This window comes from Cheilinus undulatus, linkage group 15, assembly GCF_018320785.1.
Source record: "Cheilinus undulatus linkage group 15, ASM1832078v1, whole genome shotgun sequence".
Taxonomy (NCBI): domain Eukaryota; kingdom Metazoa; phylum Chordata; class Actinopteri; order Labriformes; family Labridae; genus Cheilinus; species Cheilinus undulatus.
In genome coordinates this window covers 46,000,596-46,024,363 of record NC_054879.1, presented here as the reverse complement: position 1 = coordinate 46,024,363, position 23,768 = coordinate 46,000,596, and the positions used below count along the sequence as shown (strand labels likewise).

Below are 23,768 nucleotides of genomic sequence, written 5' to 3'. Positions count from 1 at the left end.
GGGCCTGTGAGGATAAGATAGTGGGTCTGCGGCCGGGCCAGAGGAGTCCATTAACGGGTGTGATGCTTTAAAATAAAAGCCCTAATGGAGGCCTTATCTGTGGCTCGCTGTGGCTTTAGGAGCTTGTACGTGATCAGAGCTTCTCACCATGGAGCCTGCACTGAGCATGGACTTGTTCAAGCCCAGGAAACATAGAGCTGCGGCTATGTATTAAATCTTTTAGCACATACAGTGGGTCCTCAGTGCCCAGGGATCTTATTACATGCTGTCTAATTCTCTCGTTTTATTCGGTTAAGCCCTCGAGTTAGTCAAGTGTTTCAATTGTTTTTCTTCAGAATGTTTATAGGGTCTTCAGAAGGCAGGGGGAAATGAGAGCCATATAGTTTCTTCTCATGTTTGGAAGAAAATGTTCATTTTTTCCAGCCTCAGTCTGTTTCTGTGGCCTTAGCATGTAAAAGGCTGTGATAGCTTCTTCTGTTGTTTTCTGCCAGAGCAGGTCTCTCAGTTACTTAAGGAGGAGTTCAGTGTTAGTCAGGAGTAAATACTTTTTAAGACCTGTATGTGCAACAAAGATCCAGAGGAATAAGCCTGATTATTTCTATTCAGTGCTTTTACATGCCTGCTACCATTTCTGTCAGGCTGGTGCCCTGACAGTCTTTGTTTCAATCTCTGCAGAACAGGTTCATCGTGAGTCAAATGTTAGTTTGTTTTTTGACTGTTCAGGTCAAACTGTTTCAACAACTTTACTTTTGTCTGATTTGATTCCAACACTGCACAAAGTGAATATTTAACTTTTTTTTTGGACTAACTATTAAAGTGAAACAGAGCTATTGCACTAATAACTGTTATCCAACAATGTTAGCTTTCCTAAGCTGAATGGAGTAAGCTCAACACATGTAGTACAGTCATTTTGAACCAGAGTATTCTAGCTCCCCTGGGTGCCTTCTGACATTGTAAGGGTTGACCTTGAAATGCTTTAAATCAACCAAGAATTACAATGAACAGATTAGGAAGTATCCTAGTTTAATGCAATATACCCACAACATGGGTATGTGCAATATGTGCGGGATATGTGGTTGTCTGCTCACGAGGTCATTACTGTTGCTATTGTTTTAGTTTAGTACCTAAATGTTATTATCTGACAGCTTCATCTGTGCAGCTCTTGGAGTCCAAGACAAATTTCCCCAGGAGACAATAAAGCGTGTTACGTCTTACGTATCATATCCTATCATATCGTATCGTATATAGAGTTGTGTCGTATCATGGCATGTCGTGTTGTATGTCATTTTGTATCCTAGCATGTCATGTTGTATGTCCTGTTGTATAGTAGCGTGTCGTGTTGTATGGTATTGTGTCGTTGTCTGTGTCCTGTCGTATCTTAGCATGTCGTGTTGTATGCTGTGTCGTGTCGTAGCGTGTGTTGTATGTCATTTTGTATAGTATTGTGTTTTGTGGTATGTTGTGTCATATCGTAGCGTGTTGTATGTCATTTTGTATCGTAGCATGTTGAATGTCCTGTCGTATTACAGCGCGTCGTGTTGTGTGTCATGTTGTATTGTGTCATGTTGCATGTCCTGTCATATCTTTAGACATGTTGTATGTTCTGTTGTATAATAGCATGTCGTGTTGTATGTCCTGTCGTAATATGTCGTGTCATGTTGTATATCCTGTGGTATCATAGCGTGTCATGTTGTATGTTGTGTCGTATCGTTAGTCATGTTGTATGTTCTGTTGTATCATAGCGTGTCATGTTGTATGTTGTGTCGTATCGTTAGTCATGTTGTATGTCCTGTTGTATAATAGCGTGTCATGTTGCGTGTCATGTCGTATCATAGTGTGTCGTATTGTGTCTTATTGTATCATATTGTATTGTTTATCATGTCGTGTCCGACAAATTTCCTAAGCATGTTTTGAGGACCTCTGAGACTAACATAAACCTGTCTTAAAAGGGTAAAACATGTCCCTTTTAAGGGGCCTGAGACTTTTACTTTAAATATCCATGCTAGTTCAAGATAACTGGCTCTTCAGAGATGTATAAATGGTTGTTTTGTGTGTGAAATCACCAGGACTTTCTTGTTTTTCTAACCATGCTGTTCTAAAACTCACTATTGTACCTTTTGTTGCTGCTGCTCTTATCCAGGGCAGCTCTCAAGGACACCGTGAGCAGGACTTGAACCTCTTACCTCCTGGTTATGTGATCGTTTGCTAACCTATTTCCATTAGACCATCCTGACAAAGAGCTCTCCACACTTTGCGTGCCTTGACTTTAAAAAAAAGGACGCCGTACATTTTCTGTCCTATTTCTCCCAGAGTCTGAGCCTGATTGTACGCCTGTCTGCCTGTCCATCCCTGTTCAATATATGGGGTTCCATCGACTAAGTGAATCCAATAACGGGTAGCAGAGTGGGGAGGAAGAGCGGAGGAGGAGGGGTGGGGGTAATCAACCCTGTGGATGTGCCTTTTCTTCTCACTGGAGACCGGGAGAGAAATCCTGCACTTAATTGTTAAGGGGACCTGAAGTTCCAGAGCGGCTGCATTGAAAAGCAGCTTTAATTAGACATGGTTTGAGGCCAGCATCTCAACGGGGGTCAGATCTACCGCCACGGGAGACACAGAATAATGCACGCTACCTGTTTTCAGCCAGCCTATAGGGTGAGACGTCTCCGATGTATACTTGCAATCTCTTGAGTAATTTTTATTGATTTGCAGTGAAGGAAGTGGCTCTAACAAGCTTCTCCTATGTGATAATCTCCTTTTAGCGACGAAAGCAGTGATTAGGAGGAGGGGCCCTGCTGCTTTCAGCGGTAATTGTGGAGTAATCAATCATCAATCTCCAGGAGCTGCTCTGCAAAACACTCCTGCTTGGATGCTATTTTTGACCAACTAATAAGGTCTGGAGGAAAGAAAAAACAATAGACTGTTCCAGAAAAATATTTGCATTTGCTCTCTTTGTGTGTACCTAAGATAATAAGTCCTCATCTGACAGGCTTTGAGAGGCATCATCCTCATTATCAGACGCTGCTTGCCTCCGCTGAGAGTTCATCCTGTGGTTAAATGCTGCTGCTTCTTCTTTAACGCTCACTAACCGACAGCTGTAATGTCCTTTGATTACCACAAGATGCTGACAACCTCATGTGTCCCTCAGAGGCTCCAGATTCTGACCCAATTGCTGCAACCCCATGGAGAACCTGTTTTTTAAGAGCTGCTGCTCCACTCTGCTCAGCCGCCACATGGTTTCACATTACACGCCAAGCATGAAGGCAAAGGCTGTTAGTGCATCCAGCATCCATGCCTCAGATCATGTTAAAAGCTCATCCTTGCAGGAGGAAACGCCGTGCATGTCCTCCATGAGGAGAGGATGGTTTGTTTCCAATGTAAAGATCGATGATGCTGCGGCGAGATATGATTAGAGATGTTTATTTTTGTTGCTGGGGAAGTTTGTACGAGGGGGCAAATAGAAGAACAAATCCATCAAAGCCAACATCAAAGCTGAGGCGTTTTTCCCTGCTCGCCTCCTGATTGTGGAGATTATGAAGGGGAAGATGGAGAATTAGAGAAGATTGTCTGAAGCGATTGGTTGATCTTCTCGCAGAATGACCTCAAGTGCTATCCGGGGCTCATTCAGAGTGCAAGACGAATGCATCTCATGCCCCACATCGGGGCTGATTAGATTAATAAATCAATCCTCATCTTCACCCGCCCATCAGGTTCCTGCCAGTCCTATTTTTATGAAATGGGTTAGAGAAGATCAGAAAGTATCTCTGATTATTGACTAACAGGGGTTTGACGTGCGCTCTCACAAGATGCACAAACAAAAACAAGCTGGTGGATGAAAATGAGGAAGAAGTCTCCCTCTCTGTGTTTTCTTTCGATTTCTTTTTTTGAGGCAAATCCAGCCGCTATTAGACAGAACCTCATCTACATATATTCTAATTTGGAGCCTAGTGTAACACATCAGCTGCCTCCTGGTGTGTGACAAGAACAAGCCCGGACCCTCACCTCTCTCTCGTATTAAGCTGTCAGAGACAAAGGCTTCATGTTGAGCAGAATGAGAGGAGAGTTTCAGCTGGGTGGGCGATGTTTGACTGATGCTTCAAATAAGTTTACACTGACTCCCTTATGACTGGAATTAATGGGCTCTTTTTAAGACCACAGCCGGTACCGCTGTTTGGAAACTGTATTTATTACCTCCGCCAAGAAGGTCATGTGATCAGGTGGGTTTATTCATTTGTTAGCAACATAACTCAAAAAGTTGTGGATGCATTTTGATGAAATTTTCAGGAAATGTCAGAAATAGCATAAGGAAGAACTGATTAGATTTTGGGACTGATCCAGATCACTGTCTGGATCCAGGAATTTTTGAAAGGATTCTCTATTATTGGGAGATAGGGCTAATGGCGGAGGTCTGCGCTGTTACCACTTTAAACCAGGAGATGGCGGACATGAGTAACTTCAATCCCAGCAGCATTTTTGGGTGTGTTTCTATACAAAGTTTTGGAGTTTATAGAGTTTGAAAGATGCACGCCCGGTCAAGGAGACGAGGAAGTGGTAGTAGCGGTTTTAGTCGGAGAGAGGAGAGAGAGAAAAAGAGCGAATTTTAGCAAGAATACTCACAATCCCTGGAGGTCTGTTCACCGTTGAGGTATATTCACCAGAGATGAATATTCACCCTTTAACGATGACGTTCAGTCGTCCGTGAGATCGAAAATGACGATGCGTCTGTGAGCAGCAACAGCGAGTCCGTGCGCCATGATAGTCCATAAGCAGCACATACCGAAGCCGATGCTTTGCCTTACCAGGGCCAGGGTGGGAGTAATCGGTGAATGCCAAGGAGGGGACGTGGTGGAGGTAGCAGGGGTGGTCAGAAGACCGCAAATAGAGACGGAGGTAGCGGCAGACGTGGTAGAAGCCGTGGGAGAAAACGCACAGCCAATGGCGGTGGAGGCAGCAAGGGTGTTCACGGTTGATGTCAGAATATGCAAATTAGATGAGTGCATTTACTCCCATCACAAACTTTGGGTCATACTGAAGATTTTTCTCGTTTACAGTTTCCTTTATCTCTAACCACTTTCAAGCTACAGCCTTTTGAAATCTTGATATCAAAACTGAATATTTTCTTGAAAAAGGAGAAACTTTTTTCCCCTTTTACACAATTTTTGCCACTTTTCACCCATTAAAGCCACCATTTGCCATTAAATACCACTTTTTCCTATTTTCTACCTGTTTATGCCCCTTTTTTGCCACTTTTATACCATTTTTGCCCTTTTTCACTTTTTTCCGATTTAAGCTACCTTTTGCCATTAAATATCACTTTTTCCAATTTTTTTTTTTCCCCATTTTTATCACTCTTGACTGCTTTTTGCCTATTTTAGTCACCTTTTTTTGCCATGTTTTTTTTTTTTGCCAATTTTGGACCTTTTTTTGACACCTGTAACTCATTTCCGTCACTTTTCACCCATTTTTGCTACTTTCTGACCCTTTTTCCACTTTTTCTCCTCATTTTTGCCCGTTTTTGCTGCTTTTTGATCATTTTGCCCCCTTTAACTTACATTTATTGCCACTTTAACCCATTTTTGCCACTTTCCACCACTTAGATTGTGGCTCTTGCAAAGGTATTTTTCAACAATTTGGCTCTTTGGTTGAGTAACACTGATTTAAACATTTAAATACCTGAGTGAAGGGGGGTGACTAAAGATCCACTATGAGGTTAACAAAGAGAGTTTGATCTACACATACAACTAAAATATATTTTTTAATCGATGTCCTTTAATTTAACCAACATTTGATACAGTTATCAGTCTATCGAGACAGGAAGGAATGAAACACATAATCATAGGACTCTACTTTGTTTTTGACCTCTAAGTTCCTTTTTCTATTTGTTTCAAATGTTAGAATTTCTACATGTAATGAATGCATTAAAAACATAAAAAATGATCAATTTTGCATTTAACCACTCACACCACGTTCCAAATTATTATGCAAATTGGATTTTAGTGTCATAAACATTCAAATTTTTGTTTTCCAGTTAAACTCATGGATGGTGTGTCTTGGGGCTCTTTGGATCACTGAAGTCAAATCTGTTACATAAAGGGATGGAAATATATGATTCTGATTTTTGCTCAAGTTTGAACACTTTTGTCCGTTTCAAATGAGAGTTTTTCTTTTTTGTCTCCATATCTCACTGGTTGAAACTGAATTAAACAGAAACTCCATCAGCACAGAGATCCATCAACCAATCATGCACCAATCAGAATTATTTACAGCATTTTAAAGAGAATGTGATAAGAGTTGGTGGACTGATTCAAAATATTATCAAATCACTCCAACACACTGGTGCTGAGACAAATTATGCAAGAACTCAAACGTTAAGCTCTTATTAAAAAAGCCTAAAGATGTTTGTTAAACACCGCCTGCTGCATGAATAATCACAGAGAATGACTTTAATTTAAAGTTTCAACAACAGCAGACATTACTGAGGGATTGTGCCATCAAACAGCCCACTGTATGCTGAGTTTAATTGTCTGCTTTAAAAGCACACACACATACAGCAGACACTTTGACAAGAGCTATGGAGAAACTTTTGAGTAAATCTGTGAAACACAGCAATTAAAAAATCTCTGTCTCATGGTGCTGGCTGGCTGACTGGCTGTTGGCCATGCAGTCCAAACTAATAGCCTTATTTCAGCTCTGCAAATATGTGAATAGGCTTCTCCTCCTAATGAGGGCCAGGATGCATGGTGGATGACCCATGTCCCCCCTGCACTCATTATAAAAGCACTCGCAGAAGCTGTTTTCCAACGTTCACCTGGCAATTATGATGGGCCCGCTGACTGATGGGGGAAATGCGGTCCCGTCCGTCCTCCTCCTCCTCCAGAGGGCCGAATCACAGGCAAACACTCGGAGGCACATCAATGCTGCGCTGAGCTGCCACGCAGTCATTCATTTGGAAACGTCTATGTCAGGCCTTGGTGCTGTTTTTAGAAGCTTCCACTCATACAGTAAGACGTGCCGGGCTGGGGCTGCACATGAGAAATGATACCATAAAACACTGGGATGAGAGGAGAGGTGATTTCACCTGGAGGGATTACTTAATGATCCCTGTCAGATCACCGAGGCTAAAAAAAAGCTCAAAGAGCTGCTGTAGACATTTACATCACAGTTCTGATTGAAAACATGATCCATAGCTGCTGACTGGTGTGTGATCAGAGTGTAAGGAAAGATTAGTCCCATTAAAAAGAGAGTTTTTAAGGATTTACACACATCAGGATGCTTTAAAGAAGGCTTACTTGTTTATTTTAATGTTTGCTGTTGGTGGGGGCAAAACTGCCAAAACTGAACTGATCCCTGTCTTTCTTATGCTCATAGATCATGTGACCTGATGCCCATGCCATTTAATAATCAGTGTAAGCAGACAGGTGATTTTAGACCCTTCAGAGGTGTTCTGAGCTACCTCTAAATTTATTCTACATCCTTAAAAACAACAGGAGCATTAGGATATCAATCCCAGTTTTTAAAATCCTGGACAGTGTTTGTATTATCTTCTTATTTTCCAGTTATTATGAATAAAGCGTAGTAATAATCACTTCTTTATCCTTCTAAAATGATGTTTCATACCTGAACAAGGTGACTCCATCCTCTCTAGGGCTGTCTGCAGAATAGTCTGGGCCCCTGAAACACCCAGAGCATGGGCCCCGGGTCTGATGGATTGATGATATCAGTGCATGCAGGTTGCCATGAGATGCATTTTCTCATCCATGTTTACAGATGTTTTTACAGTGTTTTTTTTAAACAATGTTTGCTGTTTTTTCACACTTTGACCACGTTTTGGCCGCTATTTTCAACGTTATAACCATTTTTGCAAATTTTTTTTTTACTACTTTTTACCCATCTTTGCACCATTCCCTCACGTTTTTGCCACTTTTAAAATATTTTTGCCATTTTTAACCATTTTTTTCTGGTTTTCACATATTTTTGCTACTTTTTTATATTTTTGCCATTTTTAAACATTTTGTTTCCTGGTTCTCACATATTTTTGCCGCTTTTTCAAAAACATTTTTGCCATTCTTTCACCATTTTGTTTCCTGGTTTTCACATATTTTTGCCACTTTTTTTAATTTTTGGCATTTCTAGCCTTTTTTCTTTTTTTTTGCATATTTTTGCCACTTTTTAATTTTTTTTTGCCATTTTTAATCATTTTGTTTCCTGTTTTCATGTATTTTTGCCACTTTAAACATTTTTTTTAACCATTTTCAACCATTTTTTCTGGTTTTCACATATTTTTGCCACTTTTTTCTTTTTTTTTTCTATTTTTAACCATTTTGTTTTCAGGTTTTCACGTATGTTTGCTTCTCTTTGTCCATGTTTGCCACCTCTTTATTTGCCTGCTTTAACCCCTTTTTCACCCTCATTTTCGTCACTTTTAACCCACACTGTAAAATTAATAGTTGAAGGTTGTTAAAAAGAAAAAGAGTGTGTTAGCTTAAAAATCTAAAATATTTATTCCAGGTCTATTTTTCTGAGTTTACTGAACATATTGTTAGTTTTAAGTAAACAGGACTCAACCACTTTAAGTATTTTTTACTACATTTATTTGTCAATCTGACAATCCTTTTAGACACTTTAGCACCATGACTGAAGCTGCTGACTCAGTTTGATGATTTGGTTTCATTTCTTTGGTGTTTCTGTTGCTCTTGTGTTTCTATGGTTTGTGTTTTCTATGTTTTATCATGTTTCTACTGTTTTAGTGGACTACCTTTTGTGTTTCTTGTATTATTCTGGAGTGTTTTAAGCCTTGGTCCTCCCTGTGTTTCAGTCTCCCTCCTTGTGTTGTGCTCTTTTGATTCCCTTTGCTTGTTTGTTTCCTGTTTTATTTTGTAGTTGCTTCCCTTGTGTGTGATTCCAGTTTCCCTCCTCTCTGATCAGCCTCACTGGTTTCACCTGGGTCTCATTAGCCACACCTGGCTCTCTTTGTGCAGTCACTCCCTGTGTGTTTGGGTTCTGTGTTTCTCCCAGTCCTTTGTCAGATCGTTGCATGTGTGTGAAGGTCAGTCTGCTCCTAGTGTTCCTCGTGTTTTTCTCTGATGAGATTTACCCTCTGATGGACTTTGTTTCAGTAAGTTTTGTTACAGATGATTCTTGGATTTTTGTTAAGATTTTGTTTTTTTATCTACATATATCTATTGAGGGTGACTTGTTTTTCTCTTCTTTATTTCCTGTAATCCTGACATTTGTGCACATTATATCTTAGCTTTGAAATCTTGCATAACTCTCCAAATCATTTAATTCAATGTGCCCATTCATAATATTAACATATGATGAGAAAGGCTTTATTAGTACAAAAGCATAAAGAAATAAAATTCATCTTTTGTCATTGTACTCCTGACAACACAATGTCATCATTAAAATATGTCTAAGAAAATAGAAAAAATTTGTGTTATGTAGATCAAATCATCCCAGGATGTGCTGTATAAGTGTGTTTTAAGACGGCAAATTGATGTGTTAATCACTTTATTAGGCTGACTTTATTTGAAATTAGAGCGTTCCTTAGTTTACTCACACAGCCTCACACATTCTCTCTGACTTACAGCGCCTATTAAAAATATTCACTTTCTTGGACGTTTGACCCTTTTATTGATTTAATAAATCAATCACACTTAATATAATTTGGCTTTTTGACCATGATAATTACAGAAACTCTTTGATGTAAAACTGAAAAAGGATTTCTACAAATTTCAGTTAAATAAAAATATGAAAGGTAAAATAAGTGACTGTGTAAAAATTCTCCCTCTAATTCTGGTGCTAGTAGTCTCTCAGTGAAATGAGGATCACCTTAGTGCAGTGAATGTGTCTCAGTGATTGTAGTATAAAGACATCTATGTCTGGAAGGTCCAGTCATGGGTTAGTCAGTATTCCTGGCTACCGTTACACCATGAAGACAAAAGAACACTCCAAGCAACTCAGAGCATAGGTTATTCAAACGGATGAGTCTGGGGGTGGATATTCCAAGGCTCTGAACATCCCCCAGAGTTCAGTTAAATCCATCATCAAAAACAGGAAGGAATTAGTAAATCTAGATCAGACCGTCCTCACAAACTGAGTGGGCGTGCAAGAAGGAGACTAGTGAGAGAGGACACCAAGACACCTATGACTACTCTGAAGGAGCTCCAAGCTTCAGCAGCTGAGATGGAGAGACTCTGCAGACAACAACTGTTGGCCGGGTTCTTCACCAGTCAGAGCTTTATGGGAGAGTGGCAAAGAGAAAGACACTGTTGAAGAAAAATCAGATTCAATCTGGACTAGAGTTCACCAGAAGGACTGTGGGAGACTCCATGGTCAAGAGGAAGAAAGTTCTTTGGGCTGATGAGACCAGAATGGAGCTTTTTGGCCAAACAATGTGCAGCACCACAAACACACCATCCCCACAGTGGAGCACGGTGGTGGCAGCATCATGCTGTGGGGATGCTTCTTGGAAAAATTGCAGAATCCAGGTGTTTGATTGAGCCCTATCCACACAGACTCAGTGTTGTGATTGCAGTCACTTAGTTTGCAGTAAATATTTTTGTCATTTTATACATATGTATATTTGTATTTTGCTGCATGTATTTTTGCACAGATTGTTGCATGATTTTTTTGCACATATATCTTTATACACTTTTATTCTTAATTCCTGTTTATTTCTCTGTGAAATATTTCACTGCCAAAGTGAGCTGCTAAACGACCTTTCACTGTTCAATGATTTTACAGCAACAATAAAAAGATCTTATCTTTATTTAATTGACATTACTTTATAATAATCTGTTTTCAGTTTGACATTAAAGAGCTTTTTTGTCTTTTTTGGTCAAGAAAGCTAAATCTCATTGACCATGACTGATTTATATAATCAACAAAAGGTTAAAACATTCACAGGGTGAACACTTTTTAAAGGCACTGTCCGTATTTTTCTGTTGCTTTGATATTTTGAACAATCGAATTAAATGTGAGAAGAAGGACGTCAAATGTCAGATTATGTGGATGACTAGAGTGGCAAAAGTGGCAGAAAATAAGGACTGAAATAAATCATCGTTATCTCAAAATTGTCTGCAGTAATGTAGGCATAAGTCTATTTATTGACAGCACACGTAGGCTTGTAAAAAGCTCTAATGTGACGAGGCAGGTAAAGGTTCTGATCTGTGGGAGGAAAGTAGACATGCCAAACAATGATGATGGCTGCTATGTATAATAATGATGATTGATGCTGTTGAAAATGTATGTGAAACCAATGTTTCTTCATTTAATGTAGGGAAATCTGACTTGTTTGGTGTTTTGTTGGGTTTATGGGTCCCTTGTATCATATTTGATACATACTTTTATGATACCTCTATCTCATCAATAGGATCAATAAATAACTAAAAAACATTCTGAATACAATCTGATAAATGATACAAATGCCCTCAAGTGGATTATCAGTTACCAAAAACACCTAATGTATCAAATAAGAAAATATATATATATACATGTTCAATTTTATGGAAATTTGGATTTTTTGGATTTCAGTAGAAAGTGAAATAAACATTTCAGTTTCAAAAAATGAGAATTTTCTGGCTATATTTTTTGTTTTCATGCTTTAATGGGTTAAAGTTCTAATTCTAAGCAACACTGATTCATAATGAGGTAGAAATATTGTAACCTGACACGTCAGATAGATGAGTTTCACACATCTGTCTGGAAAAACTTTAATATTAAGGCCGTTTTGGAATTCGCCTACTATACTAGCAATGCGTACTGATTTGCCCAAAATATAGTATACAGTATGCGAACAAATGCACAAGTTGCAGTATGCCAAAAATACCCAGATGACGTACTGATTACCCACAATGCAAAGCGTCGGGTCAGAGTTCGTAATGGCGGAGAGCGGCGAAACTTTCCAATAATACCCAACTGCAGCCGAAGGTACCTTACAAACCACGTCCCCTACAAAACACGCCCACTTGTGCTATTTGCTTAGTTTAAGGTTAACTTAGATTAGTTTAGATAGGCCTTAATAAGCTTTAGGTGTGGTTTAGCATTTTTATTTCCACTGGTTAGGGTTAGAATTAATTTATTCTATGGATCGATGGGGCGTGTTTTGTACGAAGTGTGGCTTGGAGCGGCTGCGGCTGCAGCTAGACCCTTCTCAAACTTTCAACAGAGCGGCTGACGGTTACAAATGGAAGTGCCATTACTTTTTTATCTTTACCTTTTTAACATGCACTACAGCGAAATAAGTTGCAATAAGTTCACTGTTGTTTTTGTTTGGCCATTACGGCTCGTAACGGCCGGAAAGGTGCTGTCAAGTGTGTCCTTTATCTGCACTATACATGCTAAGCTAAAAACAACGGCTGGATAAATCCCGAAAAATCAAATAAAAACATTTCATAGACTTTTTCTATACATAAATGGATTAAAAACACTTTAGCGTCGTTTGCTATTGACCAGGGTATGACTTACTTCTGTACACTGGAAACCAGCTAAACCAGACACAATAACATCTGACTGGCAGTCATACTGCATACTACTGTCGAACGCAGTACACAGTGCGCAATACATACTGAATACTGCATTTGGCAGGAGTATGCAGTAGGCCAAATCAAAAAGGGCCTAAGTGTTTGGGAAAGGGCAGAGCCTTTGAAAAAACTCAGAGTGTGATTGGATGAACGTTCTGTCTGTCACATCTTTACAGGCCAATCAGAGCAACAAAACACATGACCTGGCCGCGACCCAGCTGCCAGTGGCGTCTGTAAACATGTCAGTGCACGACTTTTGTGGTTTTTAAAAAAGAAAACAACTCACTGCTGTTCTTTGTTCTTCTTTAAATGAAGAAATGTCGTCAACCGGCGCTTTAGCAGCATCCATGCTCATCTCCTCCGCCATAACTGCACCGGCCTCTTGCTGCTTGCTTGCATCACGACTCCGCCACGTCTGAAAGTACTGCCCCTCGTCACTGATTGGTCCTGTCACTTTCTAACCGGGCCCAAACTGTTCAGAAACAAGGTAATGGGCGTATCCATCTGCTTTGCAAGATTAGTAGAAATTAAAGACTGAAAGAAATAATCGTTATCTCAAAATTGTCTGCAGTAATACAGGCATAAATCTATTTATTCACAGCACACGTAGGCTTGTAAAAAGCTCTAATGTGACGAGGCAGGTAAAGGTTCTGATCTGTGGGAGGAAGGTAAACATGCAATGATGATGGCTGCTATAAATAATAATGATTGATGCATTGTTCATTTAATGTAGGGAAATCTGACTTGTTTGGTGTTTCGTTGGGTTTATGAATCTCTTGTCTTAGTCTTTAGGAGCAGAGTGTCCTTAAAGTTCTGGTTCTCAGCAGCACTGATTTCATAATGAGGTAGAAATATTGCAGGAACACCCAGATTTAGTCCAATGCACAATGTCCTGATACTGAGTGGAGAAATGAGGAAAAGGGGGGAGGAGGTAGCGGTGTTAGTGGAGGTGGGGGGAGGTACATGTGTGAGAGAGGTGCTGGTGTTGTTCATGCCTCCTTATGAGATAGGAAGTGTGTAAAAAGCCACGGTGTAACCACGGTGTGGGTGTATTCCTCTGTGCCTCTCATCTCTGTAATATGAGGGAATTCTGAGTTATGCACCCCCCCCCCCCCAACTACATATCTCATCTGGTATACCAGTGAGTGTCAGTCAGCAGCTTTCCTGCAGAACTTGTTACTGTCCTAAGATCTCCTGTGTGCTGTGTTCACAGGATAAAGCGTGTGCAGTCACCCGTGGAATGAGTGTGGGGTCATTGGTTGCTTTTAGTGCAGTCCCAGAGGTGAAGGCAGCAAACAGGAAGCATTTGTAAATAGATTTCAGATGGAATGCAGACTAAATGATGTGGGGAGGAAGGAATTTGCCCAGATTTCAGATTTTTTTCTGTCATTATTTTTGAAATTATTTAGCAATGTTGCAAAGAGCCAGATTGTTGATCACTTTCTTCCCAGCTGCGTTAAGTTTGCTTATTTGAAAGCAGTGGCGTGCACAGACTTTTTCAAGGGCAGGAGCGAAAAGAAAAGAAAGGGCACATACAGCGTGTTCTCGCCACTGAAGAGGGCACTAGAGGAGGGTGTGTTTTTGAGGACACTTTAGACATGTTTATATGTTCTACAAATGGCACATTATATATCCTTAAAACAGACTAACTAGACAGACTACTCAAGTTAGTTTGTAGTTAGGATCAGCATCCACAAGAACTGTGTAGATTCAACGTTGGACTGTGAAGAACACACAGAAATAAATAATAATCTCTAGGGGGTCTGGGGGTCTTCCCCCACAACATTTTCAATGAAGTAGATGCCATTTCCTGTATTCTAGTGCATTTTAACGCCATATAAGCACCAGATAATCCAAACTGGTTCTGTCAGATATAGTTCTGGCTCTATATAGATCAAAAAAGGGCCCAACATAAAAGTCCCTGCAACAGTAATGTTTCATAGTATTTCTTGGTCCTAATGGTCTTCTGGAGTTTAGTGTGTTTTGCCCATGAGAAGGGTACTTAAACATGCCTTTTTGCCACCCAAGTGTGCAGTTTATCATGTTTTAACCAGCCAAGGGGGCACTTTAGCATGTGTTTTGGCTCCCAAGTGGGCACTTTAGCATGTGTTTTGGCTCCCAAGAGGGCACTTTAGCACATTTTGGCTCTTGAGAGCACTTTAGCATGTTTTGGCTCCCAAGAGGGCACTTTAGCATGTTTTGGCTCCCAAGTGGGCACTTTAGCACATGTTTTGGCTCTAGAGGGCTCTTTAGCACACATTTTGGCCCTCGAGAGCACTTTAGCACACATTTTGGCTCCTAAGAGAGCACTTTATCACACATTTTGGCTCTCAAGGGGACTTAAGCACATGTTTTGGCTCCAAAGAGGGCACTTTAGCATGTGTTTTGGCTCCAAAGAGGACACTTTAACACACGTTTTGCCCCCCAAGAGGGCACTTTAGCACGTGTTCTGGCTCCAAAGAGGGCACTTTAGCGTGTTTTGGCTCCAAAGAGGGCACTTTAGCGTGTTTTGGCTCCAAAGAGGGCACTTTAGCGTGTGTTTTGGCTCCCAAGAGGGCACTGTAGTGTGTGTTTTGGCTCCAGAGAGGGCACTTTATCACGCATTTTGCCTCCCAAGAGGGCACTTTGACACGCATTTTGGCTCCAAGGAGGGCACTTAATCCCACGTTTTGGCTCTGGGGGGCACTTTAGCATGGGTTTTCAAACAGTTGAGCCACGAGGGAGGCGAGCACCCCACCCCCCACCCACACACACACACACACACACGCACATACACACACACACCACTGGAAGCATTTGTAAATATATTTGTTATAGAATGCAGATTAAATGATGTGGGGAGGAAGGAATTTGTCCAGATTCAAGATTTTTTTTCTGTCACTATTTTTGAAATTATTTAGCAATGTTGCAAAGAGCCAGATTGTTGATCACTTTCTTCTCAGATGTTTGCTTATTTGAAAGCCATCTGAACATCTTGGCTGCAGCCTCACACATTTAAAAAAAAGGGAAAAAATCCTGTCAAATCAGGCGAATCCTCTTCCCTCCTCCTCCTAAATTGTCTGTCTTTGTAGTACCACTAGGCAACAGTGCGTGCATCACTGGAAACGTGGAAGTGCGCAGGAGCCGCGCAGGGAAATCGACGGGAAAGAAGAAGAAGGATCCACGCTGCCAAAAATAAAAAAGCTCATCTCGTGGATCTGTACAGCTGACAACATGACAATCCAGCCGACGTTTCTCTGAGAGATGAGCGAGAAGAGCCTGGCCATCGGCGTCGATGCGCGCAGCCAAAAATGACGACAGTGGGACGGTGATTTTCTTCCTCCAGCTCGTCTGTTTCTCACACTCACATGCTCGGATGCAACTCCTCTCCTATGTATACACACCACCGAGGAAGGACTGGAAGCCTGATCACCTCCAACACAAGTGCGCACAGACACGCTTCATCCCGGAAACCGTTTTACGCAGAGATTTTGCTGTTTTATGAGGCGTTGAGGGATTTTGAACTTTCGCATGAGAACTTACTGTGTGAGTACAGTTTGGAACAGGTCGATACAGCCCCAACCTTCACGGGCGATGAGTAATCCACGACGCAGCAACTGATAAACCTGTACAACCTGGACTGTGACTGGCGCGTTTGGATACCTCATCCTGTGCGTCTTTTTTATGCCGTTCTTATGGCTCTTATCCTCGAGGTTTGTGGAGAACTGGCACATTATTGATGTTTCATGGCTGTGAGGTGTAGCAACAGTAGTGTGTGGCGAAAGGGGACGGTGCAAGACTAAAACTGGTGGCGAAGACAGCGCACTTTTATCGCCTTATTTTCCAAAGAGGAGACATTGCGCACGGGCACTGCAGCAGCTAAACGCCACACAGTTTTTTATTTTCCATCACTGAATCCTTTGTTGTTCCTTTTTCGCTGCTGTCATCGTAGTATGTCTGCACTTCGAAAGAAATTTGGGGACGATTATCAGGTAGTGACCACCTCATCTAGCGGGTCTGGATTCAACCAGCCTCCCCCGGAGAAAAAGAAGAAGAGGCAGCGCTTCGTGGACAAGAACGGGCGATGTAACGTCCAGCATGGGAACCTGGGTGGTGAAACCAGCAGATACCTCTCAGACTTATTCACAACGCTCGTAGATTTGAAATGGCGCTGGAATCTGTTTATTTTCATCCTCACCTACACGGTGGCTTGGCTCTTCATGGCCTCTATGTGGTGGTTCATCGCGTACATCAGAGGAGACCTCAACAAAGCACACAACGACAAGTACACTCCATGCGTGGCCAACGTGTACAACTTTCCCTCAGCCTTCCTCTTCTTCATAGAGACCGAGGCTACCATAGGATATGGCTACAGATACATCACAGACAAATGCCCTGAGGGGATCATTCTCTTTCTTTTCCAGTCGATCCTCGGATCGATCGTCGATGCCTTTCTGATCGGCTGCATGTTCATCAAGATGTCTCAGCCCAAGAAGAGGGCCGAGACTCTGATGTTCAGTGAGCATGCGGCGATCTCTATGCGAGATGGGAAACTAACTCTCATGTTCAGGGTCGGCAACCTGCGTAACAGCCATATGGTGTCTGCACAGATCCGCTGCAAATTGCTTAAAGTAAGTCAAGCTTTACTTTTACTGGGGGAGCATCCGGTTTTTAGCCTCTCTGTCATGTTTTCAGGCATTTACGAAGGCCCTCTTCTCTTCTCTAAACACTAAAGAGCAAAATGATCCAAAAGTAGCACCATCAGCCATTTTTGGCCCAAGCCAGAGCACATAAGGCTTTTCATCCTCTCAGAAATTCCAGCTTTGCAAACATAACAGGAAAAATATTCATCCAAATCGGCATTTCCCTGAACCAGTGCTTTCCAAAGTGTGGACCCGGAGGCATGGCTGCACCTAAGGGGGGATAAAGGGGGGGGGGCTTCTGGGACCCAGCTAAAGGGGGGCCAATCATGATCAGCAAAATCATGTTCCATGTTAAAGTTAATCTGTGATAACATATTTTATAATAAACCTAAATAATAAACACTTCTAGCAAAGCAACGGCACTGACTAATGTTTAAGTTAGCCCCCTTTTCATTCAACAGAATCTCCTTTTTGAAGGTAATGGTAACAGTGTGGAAGAGCACATTGAACTTCCAAATTCAGCCATACTTCAGCTAAGCCGTGATGTGCACAAATTTAAGGAGTCTAGACACTATAACTGAGACAACGTTAAGGAAAAAATAATTACAAATATGGGTTACAAGTGGCATCAAGGGGTTAAAATGGGCAAAAACTATCAAAAATAACCAGTGAAAATGGTTAAAAGTGCTGCAAACATGGATTACTAGAGGCAAAAATGAGTGTAAAATGGTGAAAAGCAGTTAAAAAGTGGCAAAATTAGGTGAAAGTGTCTTTATTCAATATAGTTATTGGTCTAGAGTTGCAAACATGATCTAAAGCTGCAAAAATAGCTGGATAAAGTGGTAAAGAGGGTTTAAAAAGTGGCAAAAATGCCAAGAGTACCTTGATGCAGACAAGATGGCCGACATACCTCCAATCCATACCAGAAGTCTCAACTGGAAGTCCATACGTCTAAGGTTAGGCTTAGGCATTAAAACCCGAGTGGTTAGGTTCAGAGTAAGGCAGTGGGGAAGGTGATATATTTGAGATCCAGCACCAAGGGTTAGGCTTAGGCGCGAAAAAGACTGACAAACACTGGCAGCTGAGTCCAACACGAAGAAGAAACTTCTGCTTGGGACTTCCAGCGTGGATTGGACGTATAGCGACGGCCATCTTGAGTGCAGTTGGGTCCCTCTCAAAAAATGGATTAAAAGATGCAAAAATGGGATCAAAATGACAAAAATGCTTAACAGAGGCAAACATGGAAATAAAAGGGTTTTAAAAAAGGCAAGTTTGGGCAAAAATTGGTGGAAAATGTAAAAAGGGCTTATAAGGTGGCAGAAATGAGTCCAGAGTGGCAAGGATGACTTAAAAGTGGCAAAAATTGGTAAAAGGTTTTTTATTTAATATATTCATCACATTCTGTTCTAAAAAAAAAACAAATGAGTCTAGAGTGGCACACATGGGTTACTAGAGGCAAAAGTGAGTGGAAAATGGTGAAAAGCAGTTAAAAAGTGGCAAAATTAGGTGAAAGTGTCTTTGTTCAATATAGTCATTGGTCTAGAGAGGCAAACATGATTTAAAGCTGCAAAAATAGCTGGATAAAGTGGTAAAGAGGGTTTATAAAGTGGCAGAAAATGGGCTAAAAGATGTAAAAATGGGATTAAAATGACAAAAAAAAGGTTAACAGAGGCAATAATGTGGAAATAAAAGGGTTTTAAAAAAGGCAAAATGGGGCAAAAATTGGGGGAAAATGTTAAAAGGGATTATAAGGTGGCAAAATGTGTCTAAAGTGGCAAAGATGACTTAAAAGTGGCAAAAATTGTGGAAAGTGTCTTTATTTAATATATTCATCACATTCTATTCTAAAAAAATGAGTTTAGAGTGGCAAACATGATAAAAAACTACAAAAATAGCTGGATAAAGTGGTGGGTTTGAAAAGTGGCTAAAAAATGGGTTTAAAAGATGCTGGAATCGGATCAAAATAACAAAAAAATGCAAATTAGAGGCAGACATGTGGGGAAATGGGTTTAAAAAAGCCAAATGGGGCACAAATTGGTGGAAATTGTGAAAAGGCATTATAAGGTGTCAGAAATGGGTCTGGAGTGACGAAGGCTACACGCGTCGGTCTATTAAGATTTGTGTTTTCTTCAATACTCTCCTCATCCTCCCTGCACCTCTGAAGTTGGTGAAGTTGTGTCAGAATTACTCACTTCAGCTCTGCTAGAGAGGCAAACATGATAAAAAAAAAAAGTGGCAAAAATTTGCAAAATTTGGCTGGATAAGGTAGAGAAAGGGTTAAAAAGTGTCTTAAATGGAAAAAAAGTGGGAAAAATGGCTTGTATGTGGGAAAAGTGGCAGAAATTGATTAAAAATGGCAAAAGGCTGAAAAATGTCCAGATAAATTAGAAAAAAGTGGCACAGATAAATCATTTCAACAAAAGAACCCAATAATAATCAACACAGCTCCAAAATGAACTGCTAGCCAGTATGATGGTAATAATGTGACCAATCCAACACAAAAGCATCGATATCATCATTAAGTCACAACCCTCTGAGCTTTTCAGGGAACCGGCCCGGTCATTTAAAGTAACTTCAAATTATAAAAATAATTAAAAAAAAACAAAAAACCAATAAATAAATCATGTTTTAAATGATTGTATAATACATGACCACATGTTCATACTTTAAGTCTCAGAAGTTGAATTCATGTCACCTTTTATCGTTAATTTTCTCTGAAGTCTACAGCCGGTGTCATGGTTTAACTGGTGTTAGATTAACTGGTGACACTCTGTTCAACATTCTATGAGCTTATATCGCTTTGTTTCCTAACCCTGAGGATTTATCAGTGTCTTTGAGGACTTTAATGCTACATGAGCAGAGTTTGCTGGGCCACAACGTACATTTTTAAATCCTAGTGAGTTTGCAGATGCCTGACTGAAACAGGAATTTTGTCTAGATCTTTGCTTGTGTTCTTGAATTTACCCCGCTTTGGATAAAAGCGTCTGCTTTGTAACAAAATAAATGTCAGTGGATCATTCATTGTACTTTGTGACTCCACAAATGTTCTCTGAGTAATTTAAAGTATCTGAAGGCAAGCATTTGCACTGAAGTTCCCTGTTTAACAAAAATATGATGGTTCAAGCGTGGGTTTTTGTCTCATATTGGGCTGCAGCAAACTGAAGTTTGGGAAGGGCTGCCCTAAACAATGTCTCACTACATGAAACCTCATTGATGAGACGGTTAAATGTTTGAAATCAGAATTAGCAGCAGAGTGTTCAACCTCATTAGGAGAACTTCACCTGTATGGATTTGCCTTCTGAACCCCACGGCTTCACCCAGGGTCATAAATGATTTTACAGTTTCAGTTAGTAAGACGACTCCAGTGACACATTTCAGCTTTCAGCCTTGATATTAAATAGAGCAAAAACTATTGAACATGAGGGCTGTTCCACTGAAAACTGTTATCTGGGGTTATATGCTGCTGTGAGGTAACTGGTGGACAGTTAAAGGTAGGTCAAGAAGAAGTACTGAGATGTTTTTTTGACCTTTGACCTCCAAAATCAAATCAGGCTATCCTTCAGTCTGAGTGAACATTTATGCAAAGTTTGAGAAAACAGAACACAGTACCTGGGTCTGGCTATCGCTGGAATAAAGGCACAAAAAAATATGTTAAACCAGTGCTGTGAAACACTAAATCAGGGGTGTCAAACTCAATCACAGCAGGGGCAGACATCTGAATTTATATCTAACCTGAGGGCCTAACCGGGTCGATATTTAACCACTGAATGTCAACTTAAATGATTTTGACATTAAAAGGACAACACGATAAGTTAAAAACTTCAATTCTGAGATAAAAAGTCAAACTTATAAGTTTGAAGGGTAAAAACATGACATTTAAAGTCAAAATAATGTTTTTAAAGGGCAAAATATAAGATAGAATACTGAAACAATGATTTTTAACAGTCAAAAAATGAGACAAAAGTCAAAATCATGACTTTTAAGAGGTCAAAATAAGATTTAAAATGTAAAATTATGAGTTTGAAAATGAAAGTATGAGATAGAATTTTAAAATCATGAGTTTTAAAAGTCAAAATATGAAATAAAATTAAAAAATCATGAGTTGAAAGGTAAATAAATTAGATAAAAGTCAAAGTTAGGAATTGAAATGTTAGCAAAACTGAGAAAAACTTCAAAATCATGATATTTAACAATAAAAAAGCAAGATAAAAATAAAAATTGTGAGTTTAAAATGTCAAAATATGAGATTTAATTTCAAATTCATGAGTTTTAAAAGTCAAAATATGAAATAAAATTCAAAATCATGACGTTTAAGGGTAAAGAAATTAGATAAAAGTCAAAATTAGGAGTTGAAATGTTAGCAGAACTGAGAAAACATCAAAATCATGATATTTAGCAATAAAAAAAGTGAGATTAACACCAAAATCGTGAGTTTAAAATGTCAAAATATGAGTTAAATTTTAAATTGATGAGTTTTAAAAGTCAAAATATGAAATAAAATTAAAAATCATGACTTTTAAAGGTCAAAATGTGAAATAAAATTTAAAATAATGAGTTTTAAAAGTCAAATTGTGACATTAAATTCAAAATCATGAGTTTTTAGGGTAAAGAAATTAGAAGAAGTCAAAATTAGTAGTTGAAATGTTAACAAAACTGAGAAAAACAAAATCATGATATTTAACAATCAAATTGTGAGATCAACGTCAAAATAGTGAGTTTAAAATTTCAACATATGAGTTAAAATTTCAAATTCATGAGAGTTTTAAAAGTCCAAATATAAAATAACGTTAAAAATCACGAGTTGTAAAGGTAAATATTCAAGATAAAAGTCAAAGTAAGTAGTTGAAAAAGGTCAAAACATGAGATAAAAATCAAAAATATCAATTTAAAAGGTCAAAATAGGATTTAAAATGTAAAATTATGAATCTTAAAGGTAAAAACATGAGAGAAAAGTCAAAGTGATGAGATGTAAAGGTTAAATATGAAATAAACATAACTTTTAGTCATGGGAGATCCAAAATTGAAAATACAGAGAAAACACAAATTTCTCCTACGTTCCTGACTTTTTATCAAATTATTTTTACTGTTTACTTTTTCTAATTTTCATGACTCAACAAAGATGTTATCAATCATCAAGGCTGAATTTACATTTTCATACTGGAATAAATCTGCAGACCTCATACTGGTGGGCCAGTTCTAGTAAAAATATCATATGATCTGGTGGGCCGGGTATAACTGCACCACGGGCCGAATTTGGCCCCCAGGCCTTGAGTTTGACAGCATGTCCACCATATATTATGAAAATCTCTTCGTGGTACAGGGATGTAAACACGATTAAATGAAAGAATAATCTGAGAAAGTTTATCCAAAGACGAGCTGCTTCTGTAGCCGTCTTAGTAAGTCATGAAAACAGCTTTTTATGGAGGTAAGGAGCTTTAGAACCACAGAGCAGGTGGATAAATCAGTAAACTAGTAGATTTGTGGTAAATCAATCACAACATCAACGTGGTGTAAATATCCCACCAGTAAAACTCTCTAGAAAGTTAAGAAAAGTCCAGAAAGTTAGGGATCTGCTCTAAATGCACCTGAAGTGTGAAAAAGTCAGCCTCCTCTCTATAAGCGGCACATAAGTCAGTCTCACCCTCCAACAAACATCTCTGCCTCTGTCTCCTCCTGTACGCTCTCCCTAGTCCCGCCAGACGCCCGAAGGCGAGTTTCTTCCGCTGGATCAGTTGGAGTTGGATGTGGGTTTCAGCACCGGGGCAGACCAGCTCTTCCTCGTCTCGCCGCTTACGATCTGCCATGTGATTGACACCAAAAGCCCCTTCTACGACCTCTCCCAGAGGTCCATGCAGACGGAGCAGTTCGAGATCGTGGTGATACTTGAAGGGATAGTGGAGACGACAGGTGAGTAAGGCGCGCTCTGGGAGGAAATGGGGGCTTGTTTTACGGCGTCTGGCTGGAATATGCTGGGATATTAACAGCTGACATCTTAAGGACTTACCATTGACCTCTTGATTGCTTCATTGATCTCTGCTTTAAACACACAGTGCTGCTAATAATAGCACTGCTTAACATTTATGCATAATAGATGATCGATTCTGTCTTAGGCATCAGGAGAAACATTTGTTGCATTAGGGCCTCCTCTTTGTTTCAGCTAGAAACATTTCCTTTTCCCCACCTGAATCCATTCTCCACCTTTGTGCCTGCACAGCACTTACTCCAAGGCTGCTTTTTCTCACAGGGGATAATAATCTGCTTTCAAGGGTCCCTTTGGAATTAGGGAATTCCATTTCCACAAAATGAGTAATGCCCCGAGTAAAAATTCTCCTCCTCTGTGGTCATTTTAAATTTAAAGCGTTTATTTGACACAGCTGATGTGAGTGGAGGGAGCTTGGTTTTTGCAGCGCTATAGGGCTGAATGGTTGTTATAGGCTGGCTGAGAGGAAACAGCATACGGGGATGTGACAGGCTGCTACTGCAGACAGCAATTAGCACATAGTTAGAGCTGTTCTAGAGTGTCTTTGCAGCTGAGACTGTTGGACATATCTGCAGTTTGACACACGCTGCATTTGTGTCGTGGTGTTTGGATTATATGTGAAGTGTGCAAAAGCAAGGTGCGTGC

General features: G+C 39.9%; 1 protein-coding gene across 1 annotated transcript in view; it reads left to right on the top strand.

Moving 5' to 3' along the window:
* Nucleotides 1–15,625: 15,625 nt before the first annotated feature.
* kcnj3a (potassium inwardly rectifying channel subfamily J member 3a) overlaps nt 15,626–23,768 on the top strand; it is a 56,664-nt gene continuing 48,521 nt past the window's right edge. The window contains exons 1-2 of the mRNA XM_041807638.1: nt 15,626–17,131; nt 22,834–23,050. Of these exons, the coding sequence (XP_041663572.1) occupies nt 16,454–17,131; nt 22,834–23,050 (895 nt within the window). The 5' untranslated portion in view covers nt 15,626–16,453. The remainder of the gene's footprint in view (nt 17,132–22,833; nt 23,051–23,768) is intronic.